Below are 18679 nucleotides of genomic sequence, written 5' to 3' on the forward strand. Positions count from 1 at the left end.
ATGGGGTCGGGGAGCCTGAGCTGGTCCCACACCGGGGCCTCCTGGGTGGGACCCTCAGAGCGTGGAATTAGGGTCCTTGGCCTCCTTGCTCCGCTGGTGGTGGGAACTTCTGCTCAGCTGGGAAGGGTTTTCTGGAGGAGGCGCTGAGCGGTCCTTGGTGCCTGGCCCCACCCCCCACCCCACCCCCATCCACACACACAGGCTCCGGGTGTTGTGGTGGTGGGCTTCCTGCCCCATCACCCACATTCCCAGAGCCCTTTCCCCTTAGTGAAGCAGTGGGGGTTGGGGGTTTGGGGGCAGCCAACCAAGCCAGACTAGGCGCCCGGGGTCCGTGGCTTCTGGCGGAGACCGGCTGTGCTGTGCGCTGTGGCTGGCTGGACGCGGGGAGCCGTCCCCGGAGTCACCTGTGGGCTAGCACACTGCCCAGTGCCGCTGTCTGCTGGGCAGGCCTTCCCAGACGAGGGGGGCGGGGCGGGGGGGGTCCTGGGGGGTGGAGGGCTCCTGAGGGACGGCCAGGCCCGGGGCCGCGAGGGGAGGGGACGCCGCTGGCCTGTCCCTGGGCTCTGGCGTCCCCCGCCCTTCCCCCCTCACTCATAGAGGAGCAGCCCTTGGAGTGCTGCGCCCCCTTCCCTTTGAGCCGCCAGGCACAGCCGGTGGGAGGGGCGTGGCGGACAGGCTCCCTAGGCAAGGAGGAAGCCAGAGGCAGTGGCCGTGGAGGGTGAGATACACTGGGGTGCCGCGGGGGCCGTATCAGCGGTGCCAGGCAGGACTGTCCCAGGGCGGGGCAGCATCTCCCTGAGCCTCTTATCAGTCCCAGAGTCCACAGGACGCTCCTGAGTTAACGTGTAACCACACGCCGTCCCCACCACCCTCAAAGCCAGCGGTGCCCACATGCAGGCCACTGTGGGGGCCGCAGGCCGACACGGACGCCCGGAAGGAGGGGCTGCTCCGGAAACCTCGCTTCTCAGCTCAAGTGAGCGCCGCCGAGCTGGGAACCGGGCCTGTGCTCCTGGGAACCCAAGTGACCTGGAAGAATCAGGGGTGGGGGGAGGGGGGGCAGGTTCTGTGAGCCTGGACGTCCTGGTGCCTGTGTGGCTGCCCCTTGCCTTGGGCAGCATGGCTGGGGTCCCCGGGCAGGGCTGGGCCTGGCCCCCAGGAGCCCGGAGGGCTCTAGCCAGGGGCTGGTCCCAGGAGCTGGGGGCTGGGCTGCGTTGCAGCTGCTCAGAGGCCCCCTTACCCCCGAAACACCCACAGCCGCGCGTGGGCCTGGGGCTGCTCCCGTTCTTCCTCGCCTGTGCCGTCTACCTCCTCGTCCGGAACGCAGACCAGCCGCCCTGGGTCAACGTCCTGCTCAAGATCCTGCCCGTCCTCTACCTGGCGGGGTTCCTGGGGACCGCGCACCCCGGCGGGGGCTACCGCGCGCTCCTGCAAGGGGCCCTGCTTTGCTCGGCCGTGGGGGACGCCTGCCTCGTCTGGCCTGAGGCCTTACGCTACGGTGAGAGCGGGTAACGAGATGTGTTGCCTTGTCCCTTTTTGACGCCCCCCCAGTGGGTGGAGGGTGGGATGCCGTGGTGGGGGGGCGACTCCCCAACAGAACTCCCTGGGGAGCCCACGGCCGTGAGAAGACGCATCCAGACCCCAGCCCCCGCGCCTCCCACATGGGCTCGGGCGGCGTTCCCCGAGGCCGCGTGAGCGCGCAGGGCTCGTGGTCTCGAGCACTGCTGCCAGAGGCCAGCCTCAAGTGGAAGGGACGCCTGAAATGGGACGCGTGTACCAGCCAGGTGCCCCTGCAGGCAGAGGGCTAGCAGGTGCAGGAGCCGAGGTGCGTGCAGCCGCCGGGGCCCCCGCAAGCTGGGGTGTCCGTCCGCGGGCGGTTCGGAGCAGAGCTGCATGGAACGCGATGCGCGCCTGAGGCGGTTTGGGGGCCAACGGCCAGAAGAAGGGACGGCTGAAGAGGCCACCCTGGGAGACGGGGCCGTATGGCCACTGTGGGAGCTGGCACTGGGGGTCTGCCCTTTCCCTCGGGGCGAGGGTGGTAGGGTTAAGCCAGGGAGCAGCACGCTTTACCATGCGCGCGCGCCCGCCGCCACCCCCCCCCCCCCCCCCCCCCCCCCGCCGTTGTCTCCTGCAGGCATGGCTGCCTTCGGCCTGGCCCACCTGCTCTACCTCCGGGCCTTCGGCCTCACACCCCTGAAGCCTGGCCTCCTGCTGCCCCTCCTCCTGGTTTCCGCCCTCTACTTCCGGCTCCTGCATCCTCATATGCCACCCCAAGTGGTCTGGCCCCTGCTGGCTTACTCCATAGTCCTGGTCGCCATGCTGTGGCAGGGCCTGGCCCGGGGCGGGAGTGCCCACTGGGGCGCCCTGCTGTTCGTGCTTTCGGACTCCCTGCTGGCCTGGAACATCTTCACCTACCTTGTGCCCCACGGCCACCTGCTGGTCATGACCACCTACTACTCGGCCCAGATGCTCATCACCCTGTCGGCCTTCCAGAACCCCAGACTCAAGTCCCACTGATTCCGGGCTGAGGTGGGCAGGCGTCCACCCTCTCTCCTCCTGCAAGGACCTGGGCCCCAGTGAAGCCAGAGAAACAGCCTTGGGGGCGAGAGCAAGACCCCCAGACTCCAGTCTGCTGGTGCTGGTTCATCTGGAGACTAAACCGTTCTTGGAGTTCTGAGTCCACTGCCTTCCCTGCGTTCTGATTTCCAGGCCCTCAGCCAGACCCATGCTGGGTACCCCCAGCCCCTGGCCTACTTCTGTGCCTCCAAATGCTCTCCGCATGTTGTGGCCCTGATTTATTCTGTTGCTTAAAGTAAAGTGGGCATTGAACCCGCGACATCACCGTTCATTTGGGGAGGGCTGATCACAACAAGATCAAATAAGTCATTTTCCTCCCCCCATCCCCCGCACAGGATTTACCATTTTAACCACTTTTAAGCCCATGATTCAGTGACAGTACATTCGCAGGGTTGTGCTTTGAACAGTTGCTGCGGGCCCTCCCTTGGGGAACACGTGTTTGTGTGTACAACGCAGTGATGTTAACTGTGCCCACAGCAGGCTGCTCGTGGCCCAGTCCTGGTGCCCAGGACTTGGGGGGGGTGGCGTAGAGTAACCCCCCTCCCCAGGGCCCTTTGATGGCGGCGGGGATTCATCATATTCATCGTGTCCATTGTCCAGATGAGGATGTTACTGAGCTGAGGTCAGGAGGAGGCTGGCCAATGTTAGTTTCCTGTGGCTGCTGTCAGAAATTACCATAAGCTGGGTGACTTAACAGAAGTTAAACCTCACAGTTCTGGGGCCCACAAGCCCCCAGTGTCAGTGGGGGTGCCCTCCGTCCAGGGCGCGCTCAGGGGAGGGTCCTTCCCGCCCCCCCCAGCTCGGGACAGCCCAGCCAGGCTTCCTGCAGTGGCCTCCCTCCGTGAGGCTGCCCTCCCCTGGGGACACCAGCAGTTTGATTGAGGGGCCTACCCTAAGTCCAGGGCGATGTCATCCCGAGAGCCTTAACTTGATGACATCTGCAAAGACCCTGTTCCTAAACAACATCACATCCATGAAGGCCCGGGCTCAGGACTTGCACACGTCTCTGGGGACCACAGTTCAGCTGACTGCAGTCACACCCAGTATCAGGAGAGGAGAGGGCTGAGGAGATGAGGAAACTCAGAGGGGGCTTGGAGGAGGGGGTAGGTAAACACATGGTGGGAGTGGAGTACTGAAGAAAAAATCCAGGTGTGGCCCTTGTCTTGGCTGTGACCTTGGCAGCCCTCTGCCCTTTGAGCCTCAGGTCCTGCACGTGAGGACAGAAAACAGAACTGCTCTCCAAACCCTGCTGTTTCTGCAGCCATGGTGTGCCTTTAGGGACTCTGATGGCAGAGAGGGGACGTCTACAACCCTGATGTGCTTTTAGGGACTCTTAGAGCAGAAAGGGGACTTCGCTGGTGGCTCAGATGGTAAAGCATCTGCCTACAATGCGGGAGACCAGGGTTCGATCCCTGGATAGGGAAGATCCCCTGGAGAAGGAAATGGCAACCCACTCCAGTACTCTTGCCTGGAGAATCCCATGGATGGAGGAGCCTGGTGGGCTCTAGTCCATGGGGTTGCAAAGAGTCGGACATGACTGAGCGACTTCACTACTAATACTACTACTACTACTATAAGAGAGAGGAGACTTCCACAGCTATGATATGCTTTTAGGGACTCATAGCAGAGAGGGGACGGGGACGTCTATACATGTGTTGTGCTTTTTTTTAGGGACTCTCATGGCAGGACACTGCTACATCCAAGAGGTGCTTTAAAGGATCCCCCCCCACCCCAGAACCCACCCTTGGTTTTTAGTCCCTGCCCCACCTACAGGCCAGGAGCCCTTACTCACCACAGAGAACCGCCTGAGGTCAGATGAGGCAGGTGTTCTGCCTGGGGCGGGTGCCTGCTCTTCACAGTCTCGGATGCCACGTTGGCCGGGGTGCCTTCCTTCAGCCGCACGCCCGCTGGGTGGTCGTGGACCGCCTCCTGCGCTGCCCAGGCCCTCATCATTCTGTCAGCCATGGAGAGTGGGAAGCTCACGACAGAGTAACTGCAGGGCAAATAAAGTGAGCACCCTCTCCCCTCCTAAAGGGCCCCCAGGACAGCCTCCCACCCAGGGAGAAGTGCTAAGGAGCAGTATCTCCAGCCTCCGTCTGTCTGAACCCCATGTTCTGTTTTTTGAAGCTGAGCTAGGGGTGACATAACTGTGTACCTTTAAGGCACGCTAGTGTTGATTTGATACTTGGATACGTCACAGTATGAGTACCCCCGGAATGTTAGCTAACACCTCTTGAGTCATCACATGACGACTGTTGCTTTATTGTGGTGGGACCAATTAAAATCTAGTCTCTTAGCAGCCTTGTAATTTATAATATAGCATTGTTGTCTGTGGTCACTCTGTGACCATGATCTGTTTGAAGGCATTTGTATCCAATTCCTGAAAAAAAAATGTTATGGTGTCAGCTTTACTGGGATACTCTCAGGCTTCCCTGGTGGCTCAGACTATAAAGAATCTGCCTCCAGTTCTGGAGACCCGGGTTTGATCCCTGGGTCAGGAAGATCTCCTGGAGAAGGAAATGGCAATCCACTCCAGTACTCTTGCCTGGAGAATCCCATGGACTGAGGAGCCTGGAGGGTGGGCTACAGTCCATGGGTTCACAAAGAGTCAGACATGACTGAGTGACTAACACTTTCACTTTCTTCATCTACCACCCAACAGCCCACTCAAAACTGTAGACATGGTTTTTAGTATATTCAGAAGAGTTTTCAACTAGCAATCTTAGAGCATTTTCATCACACCAAAAAGACACCCCATGCCTTAAACTAATCACCCATCGCCTCCAGCCCAAGGCAATCACTAGCTTGTTTAGTCCCTCAGCTGTGTCTGACTCTTTGTGGCCCCACTGTAGCCCACCAGGCTCCTGTGCCCATGGGATTCTCCAGGTAGGACCTTGTTTATCCTTCAGTGTTTCATGACGATAAACAGTTAACGACCCTGCACGCAATCACAGCGTAGGGCTTGCTCCACACCCACCAAGCAAAATCTCCCAACACCGGCTGGGCGTCCTGCAAGTCAACTCAGTGCTGACACTGTCCCACAGGCTGAGGATTCAGCCCTACAAATCTGGCCCCCTCCTGCCCCCCACCCGCACTTCAGACGCCAGTCACAAGCCTGGGGTTGTTATCTGTGCTTCTGATCAACGGGCTATAAGTCAGATGTTCCCAAGACCCCATCCTTGTGTTGGATCAGGTGCTAGATCAGGTCACAGAATGCAGAGAAACGTGCCTGCTGCATCACTGGTTTCTTCTAGGATGTCACTCAGGAACAGAAGGGAGAGGAGCACAGGGCAGGAAGTGGGGAAGGAGCCCAGCGCTTCAGTGCCCTGCCCAGAAGCCTTCCTCACCCGCTTTCTTCACTTTCAGACCGTAAGTGAGATCACGGCAGCTTGTGTGTGCAGATGATCAGGAAGGCATAGCCCTTCTGAAAAGCCCTTCTGGACACCGGCGGTCTAGGGATGAACCCACAGCAAGTGTGGCTGCAGTTTTATCGAATGGCTTCAAAGGGCCGGACGTTGTTCCAAGACTTGATGCGAACTCCCTTATTCCTACCACATATTTGCAAGGGATTGTGCCCAGTTCCGTCGATTTGGAATCTGAGCCACTTCGAATTGAAGCCACATGCTCTCGGGCCCAGGTAGAACGGTGGCGCGTGGGTCTGCAAATAGGGACGGTCTGAGGGCAGCCGGAGCTCGCAGGGGCAGGGGAGGCAGAGCCCAAAGTCAGGACAGGCGATGAGACGCCGGTCTGGTGCTGAACGGTCCACTTGAGGGGTGCGCATCTTTCCCTCCCCGCCCCGGAGCGGCCCCTCGCCGCCATCCCGCCCGGCACACACAGGACCTGCGTCGCGCCTTCACCCGGGAAGCGGTGCCTTAACCTGGGGGCAGAAAGGGGATACCTCGAAGCCAGGCGGAGCCCAGCGTCCAGAGGTGAGGACCGAGGCTGCTGGGCGGGGCGGGCCTGGCCTCAGGCTACAAGCCTCCGTTTCCTCCTCCTCCCTTTCTGCCCTGACCTGTGGCCTCACGTCGGACTGGGAGAGGGGAATTCTTGCGTGTAAAGTCCAGCAGGTGGAAGGTCCCGGGGCTGGGACACCTGGGTCCCTCGGCAGCGTCCGCAGACATGACCGGGGCTGGCGGTGGCCTCCGGGCCTGGGGGAGCCTGCTGCTGCTGGTGAGTCCCCCAGACCCCGGGTCCGAGGGGAAGGGATGCTGGGGTCCCAGAACGCCGGCCCCGCGGGGGGCGGGGCTTACCCTTCCCTGGGCTTCCGGATTGGGGGAGGTTCCTAGGGAGGCTTACATACACCTGGTCTGAAGATCTTGCTGTGTCTGCTGCGGAAGTAAACGTTGGTTATTGGCAAGACTCAGGTATTTTATAAAGAGAAGGGATTCAGGCCCAGGCCCTCCCCCCTCAGACCCGGGGGTCCAGGCCCCCAGCCCCTCCTTCCTCAGACCCAAGACTTCCAGATCCTCAGCCCTTTCTCTCTGAAACCCAGGGGTGCAGACCCCCAGCCCCTCGTCCCTCAGATTGTGGGGTCCAGGCCCCAGCCCCCTCCCTCAGATTGGGTGACAGTTTCCTGGTTCCCAGCCTCAATCTCTTCCTTCATTCCCAGTCTGTTGATCCCTGCCTTTAATCTTCCAAGGCCATATTTTTCAGGAAGTGAAACCATTCAGTTTATCTCAGCACCTTATGCTTGAAGCCAACCCCAGCTCTGGGGTCCCTGGAGTCCCATCCCTACCTCACCACCCCACCCCACCCCCCCAACACACACATACACCCAAAGCAGACAAGGGAAGGTCGTGGGGCTGACCTTTGTCGGGCCCAGCCTGGGGGAGGAGGTGCGGTGCCCTGTTCCTGCCCTCCGGGAGCACTGACTCACAGGGCCAGGGGCACTCGGGGAGGGTCACTGGCCGGCCGTCTCACCTGGGGTGAAGCGAGGTGAGCCTCAGAATCTGATTCTCCCCTTGGGCTGTCTCCAGGGCCTGTGCAGCTGGACAGGGGCCAGGGCGGCTGGTGAGTGACCCCTGCCTGAGTTCATAGCCCACGCAAAGCCACTACAGCTCGATGCCCATGAGCTTTGTGGTGGTGGTGGGGGGTGTCTCTATGGAGGACAAAGTGGCCACAGCAGGTGCCAATGGGAACGGTCCTTTCTGGACACGGGGCAGGAATGGGGGGTGGTAGAAGGGACAGGACTCCCCTGCTCGCACCAGACCTTCCTTCCCAGTCCTCAGCCCCCAGCCTCTGCCAGGAAGCTGGCTGCGGAGCCCCGAACCAGCATTGCTGCAGAAATCCTACCGGAAAGCGCGGCTCTAGATCTTGTCACTCAAGTGTGGTCTGTGCATGGGCAGCGGCCCCCGAGAGCTGACTGTGCGTGCAGAGCCTCCGTCCCACCCTGGGCACCTGAGTCAGAATCCGACTGTAAGGAGACTCCCAGGGATGCATGTGCACGCTGAGGCTCAGGAGGCGCTGATGGGGACCATGCGCCCGCATCTGTCTTCCGGCCTGTCACTGAGGCAGGCCTGGGAGCTCACCCTGAGGGTCAAACACGCCCAGCAACTCTCCCCTCCCCTGCTCCCCTGCTAACTCCAGATCCTTCTTCCTAACTTCTCAGCCTCCAGCACCATCAGCAACCTGACTGTGCAGAATCAGACTAGCAGCTCCATCACCCTGAGCTGGAAGGTGCCTGAAGGCTCTGAGCCTGAGACCTACTGTGTCCAGTGGACTGGTGACGGTAATGCAACTCTGTCTCAAAACACAACAAATACCACCATCACAGTGAAAGGACTTGAAGCCGGGACGTTGTACGAATTCTCTGTGTACGCAGTAAAGGATGGATTCAATAGCTCGGTGCATCTCAATGCCTGCACAGGTGAGAGGCAGCCGCTATTCGTATTGTTTTTGTTTGTTTTAATGGGAGGTGACAGATGGTGGTGGAGAGTTGACAGGAGAACGTGGCACCCTCCCTTGCCCAGGGTCCCTTTGGGCCACAATGAGCAGGCGATGAAGAAAGAATATGTGCCCTACAAGAAGAGAAGCCAGCACAATGAGAAGCCTGCACACTGCAGCGAAGAGTAGACCCCACTCGCTGCAGATAGGGAGTGCCTGCTCGCAGCCATGGAGACCCAGTGCCACCACTGGGTCTCCATTAGTTAATTAGTTAATTACCGATTAGTTAATTACCACTGTGCTAGTGGTAAAGAACCCACCTGCCAGTGCAGGATACACAGGATCCCTGGGTCGGGAAGATCCCCTGGAGAAGGAAATGGCAACCCACTTCAGTATTCTTGCCTGGGAAATTCCATGGACAGAGGAGCCTGGTGGGCTACAGTCCACGGGGTCACAGAGTCGGACACGACTTGACACACACACGTGAGACACACACGCACACACCAGAAAGACCAGAGTCAACAGCTCCACCTGGAAAGTTGATATGTCCAGAAGTGAGAAGGTTCTGTCCCTGGGGCAGCTTGAGACAGACAATGTAGGGTATGGTGATGGGTGGGACCCAGGGCTGTAGACCCCGGACAGAGGGCCCGAGCAATCCTGGCCCCCCCACCCCTGGCCACTTTTCTGTGGCTCACACTCCTTAGCAATTAGACCCCTTCCTATGCCTAGGTACTTCCGCTTTGCTTTGAGGAGGAGGAGACTGGGGAACCACGGGTTTGGGGTGGAGGGGAGGGGTCCTTGGGGCTCCAGCCCCTTCAGTCTCTATCCTCACTTCTCAGCTCCCAGCGAGGTTACGGCCCTGCAGAAGCAAAATCAGACTGACAGCTCCATCACCCTGCAGTGGGAAGCCCCTGCAGACCCACAGCCCCAGTTCTATGTATACTGGGTCCATTGGGCCAGCAGAGGATATCCCCAGAGGAAGCGAGGTCCCCAAGGACACCAGGACAACCAGACGGGCAGCACCAACAGGACTCACTATACGGTGGAGGCGCTGGTGCCCGGGACTTGGTACTGCTTCAACGTGTGGGCCGAGCTCTACGGTGTACGCGGTTACAAACAGAGCCTCAATGCGTCCACGGGTGAGATGGGGCTCCCTTTGACCTGGTGGGGGGTTAGGTCGGGCCTGGGGGCAGTGAGAGGTGAGCGGACTCCAAATCCCATCAGGCCATGGGGTCATGATGTCATGTGTTGCAGTGACATGGATGGTCAAAGGGCTCATGGGAGTTGTAGTCTCTGGAGACCTATGGCCTGTCCCCGTGTGGACAATAGGGGTGAGGGGTGAGAGAATGAGGGGTGAAGAGGTATTCTGGTTTGGGGGAAGGAAAGGACACGCTGGTTCTCAGAGAACTGGCCTGACTGGTGGGGAGAGGGGCAGTGGGAAGTCCCCCCGGATGGAGCCTCCTGATGCCTCTCATCCTCCTGCACACAGCCCCAGATCCTGCCAACATCACCTCCTGTGTCATCACCTCTGGGGGCCACGAGGTCATCCTGGCCTGGTCCTGCCCCCAGGGAGGCTATGAGGCCTTTGAACTGGAGGTCAAGGGGCAGCCAGGCCCCCAGAACAGCTCCTCCTGCGGGGATGCTGTGAAGGTGTCGTTACTCAGGCCAGCTCAGTCCTCCTCAGCCACAGTCATGACCGTCTGGGATGAAATGAGGGCCCCATCTGCCTCGGTGGCTTGCCATGTGGAGAGCGGGCACGCGGGTGAGTGGGGTCCCGGGGACGGGGGATTCATGGCCTTCTCCCCAGACCCCTTCAGGCCTTGCTCTGAGGCAGGCCCACCTGCCCAGGGGGTCCTCTCTGCTTGTGTTTTGTTTCCTGCTTTCTTTAAAACAGCTCTGTTGAGATGTGATTCCTATAACATACAACAGTTCACCCACTGAAAGGGTATAACCCAATGGCTGCTGCATATTCGCAGTATTTGCAGCCATTGTTGCCATCGGTTTTAGAATGTTTTCATCATCCCATAAAGAAAAGAAAAGTTTTCCCCTTAAGCCTTGTTGTTGTTCAGTTGCTCAGTCATGTCCGACTCTTTGCGACCCCATGAACTACAGCATGCCAGGCCTCCCTGTCCGTCATCAACTCCCGGAGTTCACCCAGATTCATGTCCATTGAGTCGGTGATGCCATCCAACCATCTCATCCTCTGTGGCCCCCTTCTCCTCCTGCCTTCAATCTTTCCCAGCATCAGGGGCTTTTCCAGTGAGTCGGCTCTTCGCATCAGGTGGCCAAAGTATTGCAGCTTCAGCTTCAGCATCAGTCCTTCCAATGAATACTCAGGGTTGATTTCCTTTAGGATGGACTGGTTTGCTCTCCTTGCTGTTCACAAGACTCTCAAGAGTCTCCTTTAAGCCTGTTACCCCCTGACTTCCCCAGTCCTCCACCAACCAGCCATTGACGGTCTCTAATCTACACCTCTCTCTCTAGATTTGCCTCTTCTGGATCTTTCCTAGAAATACAGTCACACAGTATGTGGTCCTTTGTGACCGGTTTCTCTCACTTAGTGTAATGCTTTTAAGGCTCATCCAGTGTTCTAATGTGTATCAATCAGTGCTTCGTTGCTTTTTAAAAAATTAATTATTTGTTTTTGGCTGTGCTGGGTCTTGGTCGCTGCAAGGGTTTTTCTCCAGTTGTGGGGGGTGGGGCTCCTCTCTAGTTGGGATGCGCCAGTGTCTCGCTGCGGTGGCATCTCTTGTTGCGGAGCACAGGCTCTGGGGCATGTGGGCTTCAGGAGCTGTGGTGCATGGGCTCAGGAGTTGCAGCTCCTGGGCTCGGTAGTCATGGCGCATTGGCTTAGTTGCTTCGAGGCCTGTGGAATCTTCCTGGACCAGGGATCGAACCTGTGTCCCCTGCTCTGGCATGCAGATTCTTATCATGGAGCCACCAGGGAAGCCCCCGAGCAAGTGATGACTTTTGATCAGCAACTTGGGAACTAAGAGGCTGTGGGGCAAGGTTGGGTCGGTGGGTGGTGGGGGCGCATTCTCCTCTCCCTCCTCTGCCCTCGAGTCTACCCCGTGGGCCTCTGATCTGAGTCTGAGGGACGGCAGGAACGAAGCGCCAGGCTCTAACAGCCCCCACCTCACCTTCCCCAGGGGTCATCGCCGGAGCCGTGGTCAGCGTCCTCCTGTTACTCGTCCTGGTGGGCCTGCTGCTCTTCTTCCTGAAGAGGAGGTGAGACTCTGCGCAGGGCTCATGGTGCACCTGGAGGGGGGCCTGGGAGACAGACGGGGACCCCTGCTGCAGCCTCATTCCCCGAACCTTTACCTCCCCTTGTCCTTTTCCAGGCGTAGAAAGAGGGAGAAGAAACCTGCACCCAAGGATCTGGAGATCAGGTGAGCGGGTCTGGGGAGCGCCAGAGACTCGCTGTCAGGTCAAAGCCAGTTGGCCACTGGACAGGTCAGAGGGCAGGACTAGGGGATCCACCTGCAGGGACCATCATGCCTCCACTGCTGCCCGCTCCCTAAGCGCTCCGGGCCAGAGGCTACAGAACCGCTTTCAGTCTCCGTTCTGGGACTCCCGCTCATTCATCCAGCGGTGCGACCACCAAATCCCTGTAAAGCGTCAGGCACTGTTGTAGGAAACAGCGACGGAAACAAAGATTCCTGCCCTCGTGGCGCTTACGTTCCAGCACGAGGACTTCCCTGCTGGTCCAGGGGGTGGAACTCCAGGCTTCCACTGCAGGGCACACGGGTTAGACCCCTGGTTGGGGACCTACGATCCTTCAAGCCTCGAGGCACAACCAAAAGCAAACACATGAGCACATAGGAAGCAGAACAAGTTGATGAAGGCCAAGATGGTTACGTGGAAACAAATAAAGCGAGAGATAGGGCTAACAAGAGTAGGGGAATATTTTAAATAGGGTGTCCAGGAGAAGCCTCACTAAGCAGATGACTAAGAGAAAGCCATTTGAGGACAGACTTGAAGCAAATGAGGGGAAGAACCCTGTGCCCACCTGGGAAAAGACATTCCAGGCAGAGGCCCCGATGCAGTCGCCCTCTTGGGGTGTTGGGAGAATGAGGCGTGTCTCTGAGGTTGAGCAGAGTGAGGGTGAAGGGAGGCGGGTAGGAAATGAGGTTGGAGAGGTACCAGGTGGGGTCAGATAAGAGTGAAGACTTTGCATTATATCTGGAGATCGGAGTGTTTGGAAGCTTTTGAGTAGACCCGTGACGCAGTTAAGAAGCAAAGGCAAAAAGCAGGGAAGCAGCAAGATGTGTTTAATAATGCAGACATCGTTAAGTCTCAGAGCAGGAAATGGTTAGAGGGAATCAGATGCAAGATGTCATCTGAGTGTTTAAACAGCAGATCTGGTTAAAGATTGGATGTGTTGGTGTGGAACTCAGAGAGGGCTCAGGAGTGACCCCAAGGCATTTAGCCTGAGCCCCAGGAAGGCTGGAATCACTATGACTCGAGGCGGAATGTCTCTGGTGGGGGCAGGTTTTGGGGGAAGGTGTCAGGAGCTCAGCGGTGGACACACTGAGTTTGAAATGCTTGTTGGGTGTGCGGGTGAAGACGAAGATGAACAAGTGTTGGATAAAGTCTTGCAGTTCAGGACAACATTTGTGCAAATATCTTCATCACTCTGGGTCAATCGTCATTAAATCTCTATGTTAGAACAGTCCCCAGGGATTAACAGAGGAGAGTCAGGGCAAGGAGTTAAGGAAAGCTGGGAGGCCAGCTGGGAGGTTGTTCAGTTGCTCAGTGGAGTCTGACTCTGTCACCCCGTGGAACGCAGCACGCCAGGCTCCCCTGTCCTTCACTATATCCAAGAGTTTGCTCAAACTCATGTCCATCGAGTCGGTGATGCCATCCAACCATCTTATCCTCTGTTGTCCCCTTCTCCTCCTGCCTTCAGTCTTTCCCAGCATCAGGGTCTTTTTCCAACGAGTCAGTTCTTCACATCAGGTGGCCAAAGTATTGGAGCTTCAGCTTCAGCATCAGTGCTTCCAGTGAATATTCAGGGTTCGTTTCCTTTAGGATGGACTGGTTTGATCGCCTTGCTGTCCATGGGGCTCGTGGGCACAAAAAGAAAGAGGGGATGGCCACCAGAGGTGGGTGCCTGAGGAGGAGTAAATACAGATGTGGGGGCGATGACGCCCAGTTTCTCCTTCGCCGTAGAATGTGTCCTGGCCAGCATCCCGCCCCAGTCACCCTCTGACCTCTCCCCTCCCTACCCTGTGTCCATTATACGGCACCTGCGACAAATCTCTGCACCACTGGATTCCAAGTCTGGTCCCGCCTACACGTCGAGCGTTTTGCCATCCTCAACCTCCGTGCGCGTGTTTGTATGTCCCAGCGACGATCCTTGGGGACTTGCAGGTGGAGATTACTGGAGGCTGGTGGGAAACAGGTCTGAAGCTCAGGATGGGGAGAAGTAGGGACTGGAGATTTAGAAATCGCAGACAGAGGTGAAGCTACAGAAGTGGTCAAACCCCATGAGTAGCGTGTGTCCAGTGGGAAAGGGGGACTCGAGGATGGACTCCCAGGAACGCCCCCCTTTTAGGATGGATGGAGGGCGAGGGGCCCACCAAGGAGGAGGAGCAGCAGCGGCCAGAGAGGCCGGTGGTGGTGCCAGCCAGGAGAGGGTGCTCAGAAGAGGGTGGATCCGGAAAAAAACCAAAGTGCCGTCAGTGGCGCCGGATGCTCCGGAGCACTGACTCGAAGGATGGCCTGAGAGGCGGCCTTTGGAACTGCAGATAAGGAGGCAAATCAGACTTTGAAACAGTCCTTGTTCCCCTGGAGTTGCGGTGCAGACACGAGGCCGTGGTGAAGGGTGGGAAGGAAGCAGAGAAAACTAGCCTGCCTGAGAAGACTGAAGGCAACGGCACGTTTTCAGCCATCTCATTGTTGTGTAGGTATGATGGGGCCACTGGATCCGGAGACAGACACCGTTCAGAGGCAGTTTACTGCACTCACAGATCCCAGCGAGGGGTTACACGTTACACCAGGCAGGGCCACGCAATCACACACCCAGCATTGGCTGGGAGGCGGGGGGATCCCTGGGGAAGAGGCTGTATCCTGGTTTTCACGGGGACAGGTGAGCAATGCACGCCAAACAGGTTCAACTGGAATCACCTCAGTGGACCCTGAGGGCTGTTCCCGGTCGCTGGTGGCCATCTGAGCAGACGGCCCAGAGTGCATGATCCTCAGAGGGGTGGTGGTGAGGGTGTGCAATTTAATCAGATCGTCCGGAAGGAGAACTGGGGAACTCCTTGGCGTCTGATTCACCACCAGGGCCAGGTTCAGTCCCGGGTCAGGGATCTCCTGCAGGCCACACAGCTCAGCCAAAGGAATAAAGTGTAAAAATAAACCAAAAACCAATTACGTTAAAAAAAAGAAAAAGAAAAAACAAAAGGTCCATACTGACAGCACTGCGCTACGAGGGGAGGAGGCAGAAACGCCTGGAGTGGAAGCCACACGAGGTCGAAGGACCTTTTTTTCTCTTTTTTGGTCTGTGCCGGGTCTTAGTTGCCCTGCAGGCTTTTCTCCTGTTGCAGAGCGCAGGCTTCTCATCGCGGTGACTTCTCCTGTTGCCGGGCACCAGGGATTGAACCTGTGTCCCCTGCGTTGGCAGGTGGATTCTTTACCACTGAGCCACCATGGAAGCCCCAGATGATTACTTTTTTCAGTACGAAAGTGAGAGTAGCATGTTCACACACAAACGGGGAGAGGGAAGAACCAGGGAGGGCCACAGGGAATTGGGGCCTAGAGACGGGCAGTAGCCCTAAAGGGCAGAAGGAACACCTCTCTCTCTTTCTGAGTCAAAACGACTCCCAAGGGACATCCGTGGTGGTCCAGCGGTTAAGACTCTGTGCTCCCAATGCAGGGGGCCTGGCTTCGATCCCTCCTCAGGGAACTTGATACCACATGTCACAACTAAGACCCAACATAGCCAAAAAACAAATTCTGATCGTGGTAAAAAGATAGATAAGCTACAATTCACCACTGCAGACTGTTTTTAAGTGCCCAGTTCAGTGGCACTAAGTCCACTCCCATCGTTGAGCAACTGGCACCACCATCTATCCATAAAACTCTTAAAACACACACACACACACACACACGGCTTTGTTTATTTAGGCCAAGTTGCATGACTTGTGGGATCTTAGTTCCCCATTCGGGGATCAAACTGGCACCCTTGGCAGTGAAAGCCTGGAGTCCTAACCACTGGGCTGCCGGAGGAATTCCCTATAGAACTCTCTTCACCTGGCAAAATTGAAACTCTGCACCCAGTAAACACTAACTCCCAATTTCCCCTGTCTCCCCAGCCCCTGGAGACCCCCTTCTACTTTCTGGTTGTATGAGTTTGATGACTAGCTGCCTCATATAGGTGGAATCGTATTTGTCCTCTTGTGACCGGCTCATTTCACCCAGCATCAGGCCCTCATGTTCATCCATGTTGCCTTATGGGTCAGAATTTCCTTCCTTCTTAAGGATGAATAATACTCCACTGTATACATAGACCACGTCTTCTTGATCCATTCGCCTATCAGTGGACACGGCTTGCTTTCACTTTTTAGCCACTGTGAGTAATGCAGCTATGAACGTGGGTGTACAAATATCTGAGACATTGCTTTCAATTCTTTTGGGTGTATACCCGCGGACAGATTTGATGAATGAGAAACAAAGTCGCTAATCTGAAAAGTCTGCACCTCCCATGCTCATAGCCGCAATATCCACCATAGCCAGGATATGGTAACAAGCTAGCTGTCCATCAGTGGATGGTGAACAAAGAACATGCACCATACAGACAACGGAGTATCACTGAGCCATTAAAAAGGAATGAAATGATGCAGTTTGTGACACCCTGGATGGACCTTTAGGGCATTATGCTAAGTGAGATTAGTCAGAGGAGGACAAATAACGTATGATATCACTTACATCTGGAATCGTAAAAACAGTTGAGGGAATTCACTGGCAATCCAGGGATTAGGACTCAAGTGCTTTTACTGCCAGAGGCTTGGGTTCAGCCCATGGTCAGGGAACTAAGATCTTGCAAGCTTTGTGGCACGGTCAGAAAAAAAAAAAAATTTTTTTTTTTTTAAATTAAACCTCAGACTCATAGATACAGAGAATACACTGGTGGGTGCCAGAGGCAGAGGGTGACTTGGGTGAAGGAGGATAAAAGGTCCAAACTTCCAATTATAAGATCACTGCAGATGGTGACTGCAGCCATGAAATTAAAAGACGCTTACTCCTTGGAAGGAAAGTTATGACCAACCTAGAGACCAGAGACATTACCAATTAAGGTTTGTCTAGTCAAGGCTATGGTTTTTCCAGTGCTCATGTATGGATGTGAGAGTTGGACTGTGAAGAAAGCTGAGCGCCGAAGAATTGATGCTTTTAAACTGTGGTGTTGGAGAAGACTCTTGAGAGTCCCTTGGACTGCAAGGAGATCCAACCAGTCCATCCTAAAAGAGATCAGTCCTGGGTGTTCATTGGAAGGACTGGTACTAAAGCTGAAACTCCAGTACTTTGGCCACCTTATGTAAAGAGTTGACTCATTGGAAAAGACTCTGATGCTGGGAGGGATTGGGGGCAGGAGGAGAAGGGGACGACAGAGGATGAGATGGCTGGATGGCATCACTGACTCGATGGACGTGAGTCTGAGTGAACTCCAGGAGTTGGTGGTGGACAGGGAGGCCTGGCGTGCTGCGATTCATGGGGTCACAGAGAGTCGGACACGACTGAGCGACTGAACTGAACTGAACTGAACTGAAGTCCTGGGGAGGTACAAAAAAAGAAAACAAAGCAAAACACTCTCCTTTTATCCCAAGAACGTGCGGTTAAAGGCAGTTCAAAGACTCACCCTTCTCCCCGCCCTCCCCCCACAGGTTCCCAGGGGACATCCTGGCGGAAGACTTTGCCGAGCACGTCTGGAGAAACGAGAGGGACAGCAACTATGGCTTTGCCGAGGAGTACCAGGTGGGGTGAGCCAGCCCCGCGTGCCCACCAGCCCCTCCCGCCCCTGCGGGGCTGAGCGGAAACAGGCATGCCCAGCTGGGTGGCTCACAGAAATCCCCAGCCACCATCGGCCACCTTTTTGACTCTCACGCTGGTGTCGGGTAGCCGGGTCCCTCCTCTCCCGCCTGCCCCCAGCCCGGGCCCCTTCCTCCCAGTAGCCGTCTCAGACGCGCCCCGGGGACGGTAGGCGCACGCGTCCTATCTCTGTGGGTGCTGCAGAATTCCCCGGGGCACAGGGTGAGTGGGGTGGCGACACGCGGCTGGCCCCGGGTGGGGGTGGGCCGAGGAAACCCAGCGCCCATGCACCCCCCCCCCCTTCCTCCGCCCCCAGCAACTGGCCCTGGAGGACCACGGCCAGTCCCAGACGGTGGCCTCAGCCCTGGAGAACAGCGGCAAAAACCGCTACAGGAACGTGCTGCCCTGTGAGTCTCGAGTCTCCGGCGTTCTCGCCTGCGAAGTCGTCAACACCCTAGTCCCTTGTTCCCCTCGAGAGACAAAAGTTCCTGCCCCAGTGAGCGGGAAGCCCCTGGCTCCTCCCGACGGGGTCCCTCGCCCCCCTCCCAGCTCCCTGTGTCCGCCCGTCCCCGCTTCCCCGCTTTCCCCGCTCCCTCCGCTTCGCTAACGTCGGCATCTCCCCTTAGACGACTGGTCCCGCGTGCCCCTGCAGGCCCTCCTCGAACAGCCGGGCTCCGAGTACATCAACGCCAGCTTCATCCCCGTAAGGCTGGGGTCAGCCTGGACTCGGGATCCTCGGAAGGTAAGGGCCGGGGGCAGGGGGGCCCTGACCGGTCTGCCTCCCTCCAGGGTCTCTGGAGCCCCCGGGAGTTCATTGCGGCCCAGGGTCCCCTGCCGCAGACCGTGGGAGACTTCTGGCGCATGGTCTGGGAGCAGCAGAGCCACACCCTGGTCATGCTGACCAACTGCGTGGAGTCCGGCCGGGTGAGGGAGCCCCGGGCCCCGGGGGAGGGGGGGCGCCCTCCAGGCTGCAGCCTGTGATCCTGCCCTAGACACGGGTCCTGGGGTGGACCCTGACCCAACCTCGGGGGTTCCCAGCACGACCCCACCCCTCCCGCCTCCCCCAGCCCACCCACTGGGCCTCCTATGGGGTGAGGCTGCTCTGGAAGACCTGAGGAAGGGGGAGTCCCCCTGGCTGGGGTGGCTCTCCCCTTGGTTCCCGGGCCGGGGCCGCGTCCCCGGTGCTGAAACC

The 18679-nt window shown here is 57.6% G+C and overlaps 2 protein-coding genes and 1 long non-coding RNA gene across 5 annotated transcripts in view; 2 read left to right on the forward strand and 1 right to left on the reverse strand.

Annotated features, from left to right (window-relative positions):
- On the forward strand, window positions 1–2831 carry TMEM86B (transmembrane protein 86B). Its single transcript, XM_019978369.2, has 5 exons — window positions 1–5; window positions 598–653; window positions 801–973; window positions 1255–1495; window positions 2132–2831. Exons 1-5 carry the CDS (start codon window positions 1–3, stop codon window positions 2512–2514), a joined length of 858 nt encoding a protein of 285 aa, XP_019833928.2. The 3' UTR covers window positions 2515–2831.
- Window positions 1356–18679, forward strand: part of PTPRH (protein tyrosine phosphatase receptor type H) — a 21764-nt gene continuing 4440 nt past the window's right edge. The window contains exons 1-13 of one of the 3 annotated variants that reach the window (XM_070771746.1): window positions 4446–4583; window positions 5941–6503; window positions 6634–6744; window positions 7551–7584; window positions 8183–8440; window positions 9297–9596; window positions 9947–10219; window positions 11607–11685; window positions 11799–11846; window positions 17343–17433; window positions 17804–17894; window positions 18114–18190; window positions 18277–18411. In XM_070771746.1, coding sequence (XP_070627847.1) covers window positions 6694–6744; window positions 7551–7584; window positions 8183–8440; window positions 9297–9596; window positions 9947–10219; window positions 11607–11685; window positions 11799–11846; window positions 17343–17433; window positions 17804–17894; window positions 18114–18190; window positions 18277–18411 — 1437 coding nt within the window. In that variant the 5' untranslated portion in view covers window positions 4446–4583; window positions 5941–6503; window positions 6634–6693. Of the gene's footprint in view, window positions 1496–4445; window positions 4584–5940; window positions 6745–7550; window positions 7585–8182; window positions 8441–9296; window positions 9597–9946; window positions 10220–11606; window positions 11686–11798; window positions 11847–17342; window positions 17434–17803; window positions 17895–18113; window positions 18191–18276; window positions 18412–18679 lie in introns of those variants that run through there. The other 2 variants (XM_070771747.1, XM_070771745.1) reach the window with 2 other exon arrangements.
- LOC139177209 (uncharacterized) overlaps window positions 4459–18679 on the reverse strand; it is a 23982-nt gene continuing 9761 nt past the window's right edge. The window contains exons 2-4 of the long non-coding RNA XR_011561708.1: window positions 7382–13847; window positions 6825–6902; window positions 4459–4567 (exon numbers count right to left, since the gene is read on the reverse strand). This is a non-coding gene — a long non-coding RNA (uncharacterized lncRNA). The remainder of the gene's footprint in view (window positions 4568–6824; window positions 6903–7381; window positions 13848–18679) is intronic.

This window comes from Bos indicus, chromosome 18 (genome assembly GCF_029378745.1).
Source record: "Bos indicus isolate NIAB-ARS_2022 breed Sahiwal x Tharparkar chromosome 18, NIAB-ARS_B.indTharparkar_mat_pri_1.0, whole genome shotgun sequence".
Classification (NCBI taxonomy): Eukaryota; Metazoa; Chordata; class Mammalia; order Artiodactyla; family Bovidae; genus Bos; species Bos indicus.

Coding starts and splice junctions, on each gene's coding strand:
- TMEM86B (XM_019978369.2), top strand. Junction 654..800: donor TGAGCCGCCAGGCACAGCCG/GTGGGAGGGGCG, acceptor CATCTCCCTGAG/CCTCTTATCAGTCCCAGAGT. Junction 1,496..2,131: donor GCCTGAGGCCTTACGCTACG/GTGAGAGCGGGT, acceptor TGTCTCCTGCAG/GCATGGCTGCCTTCGGCCTG.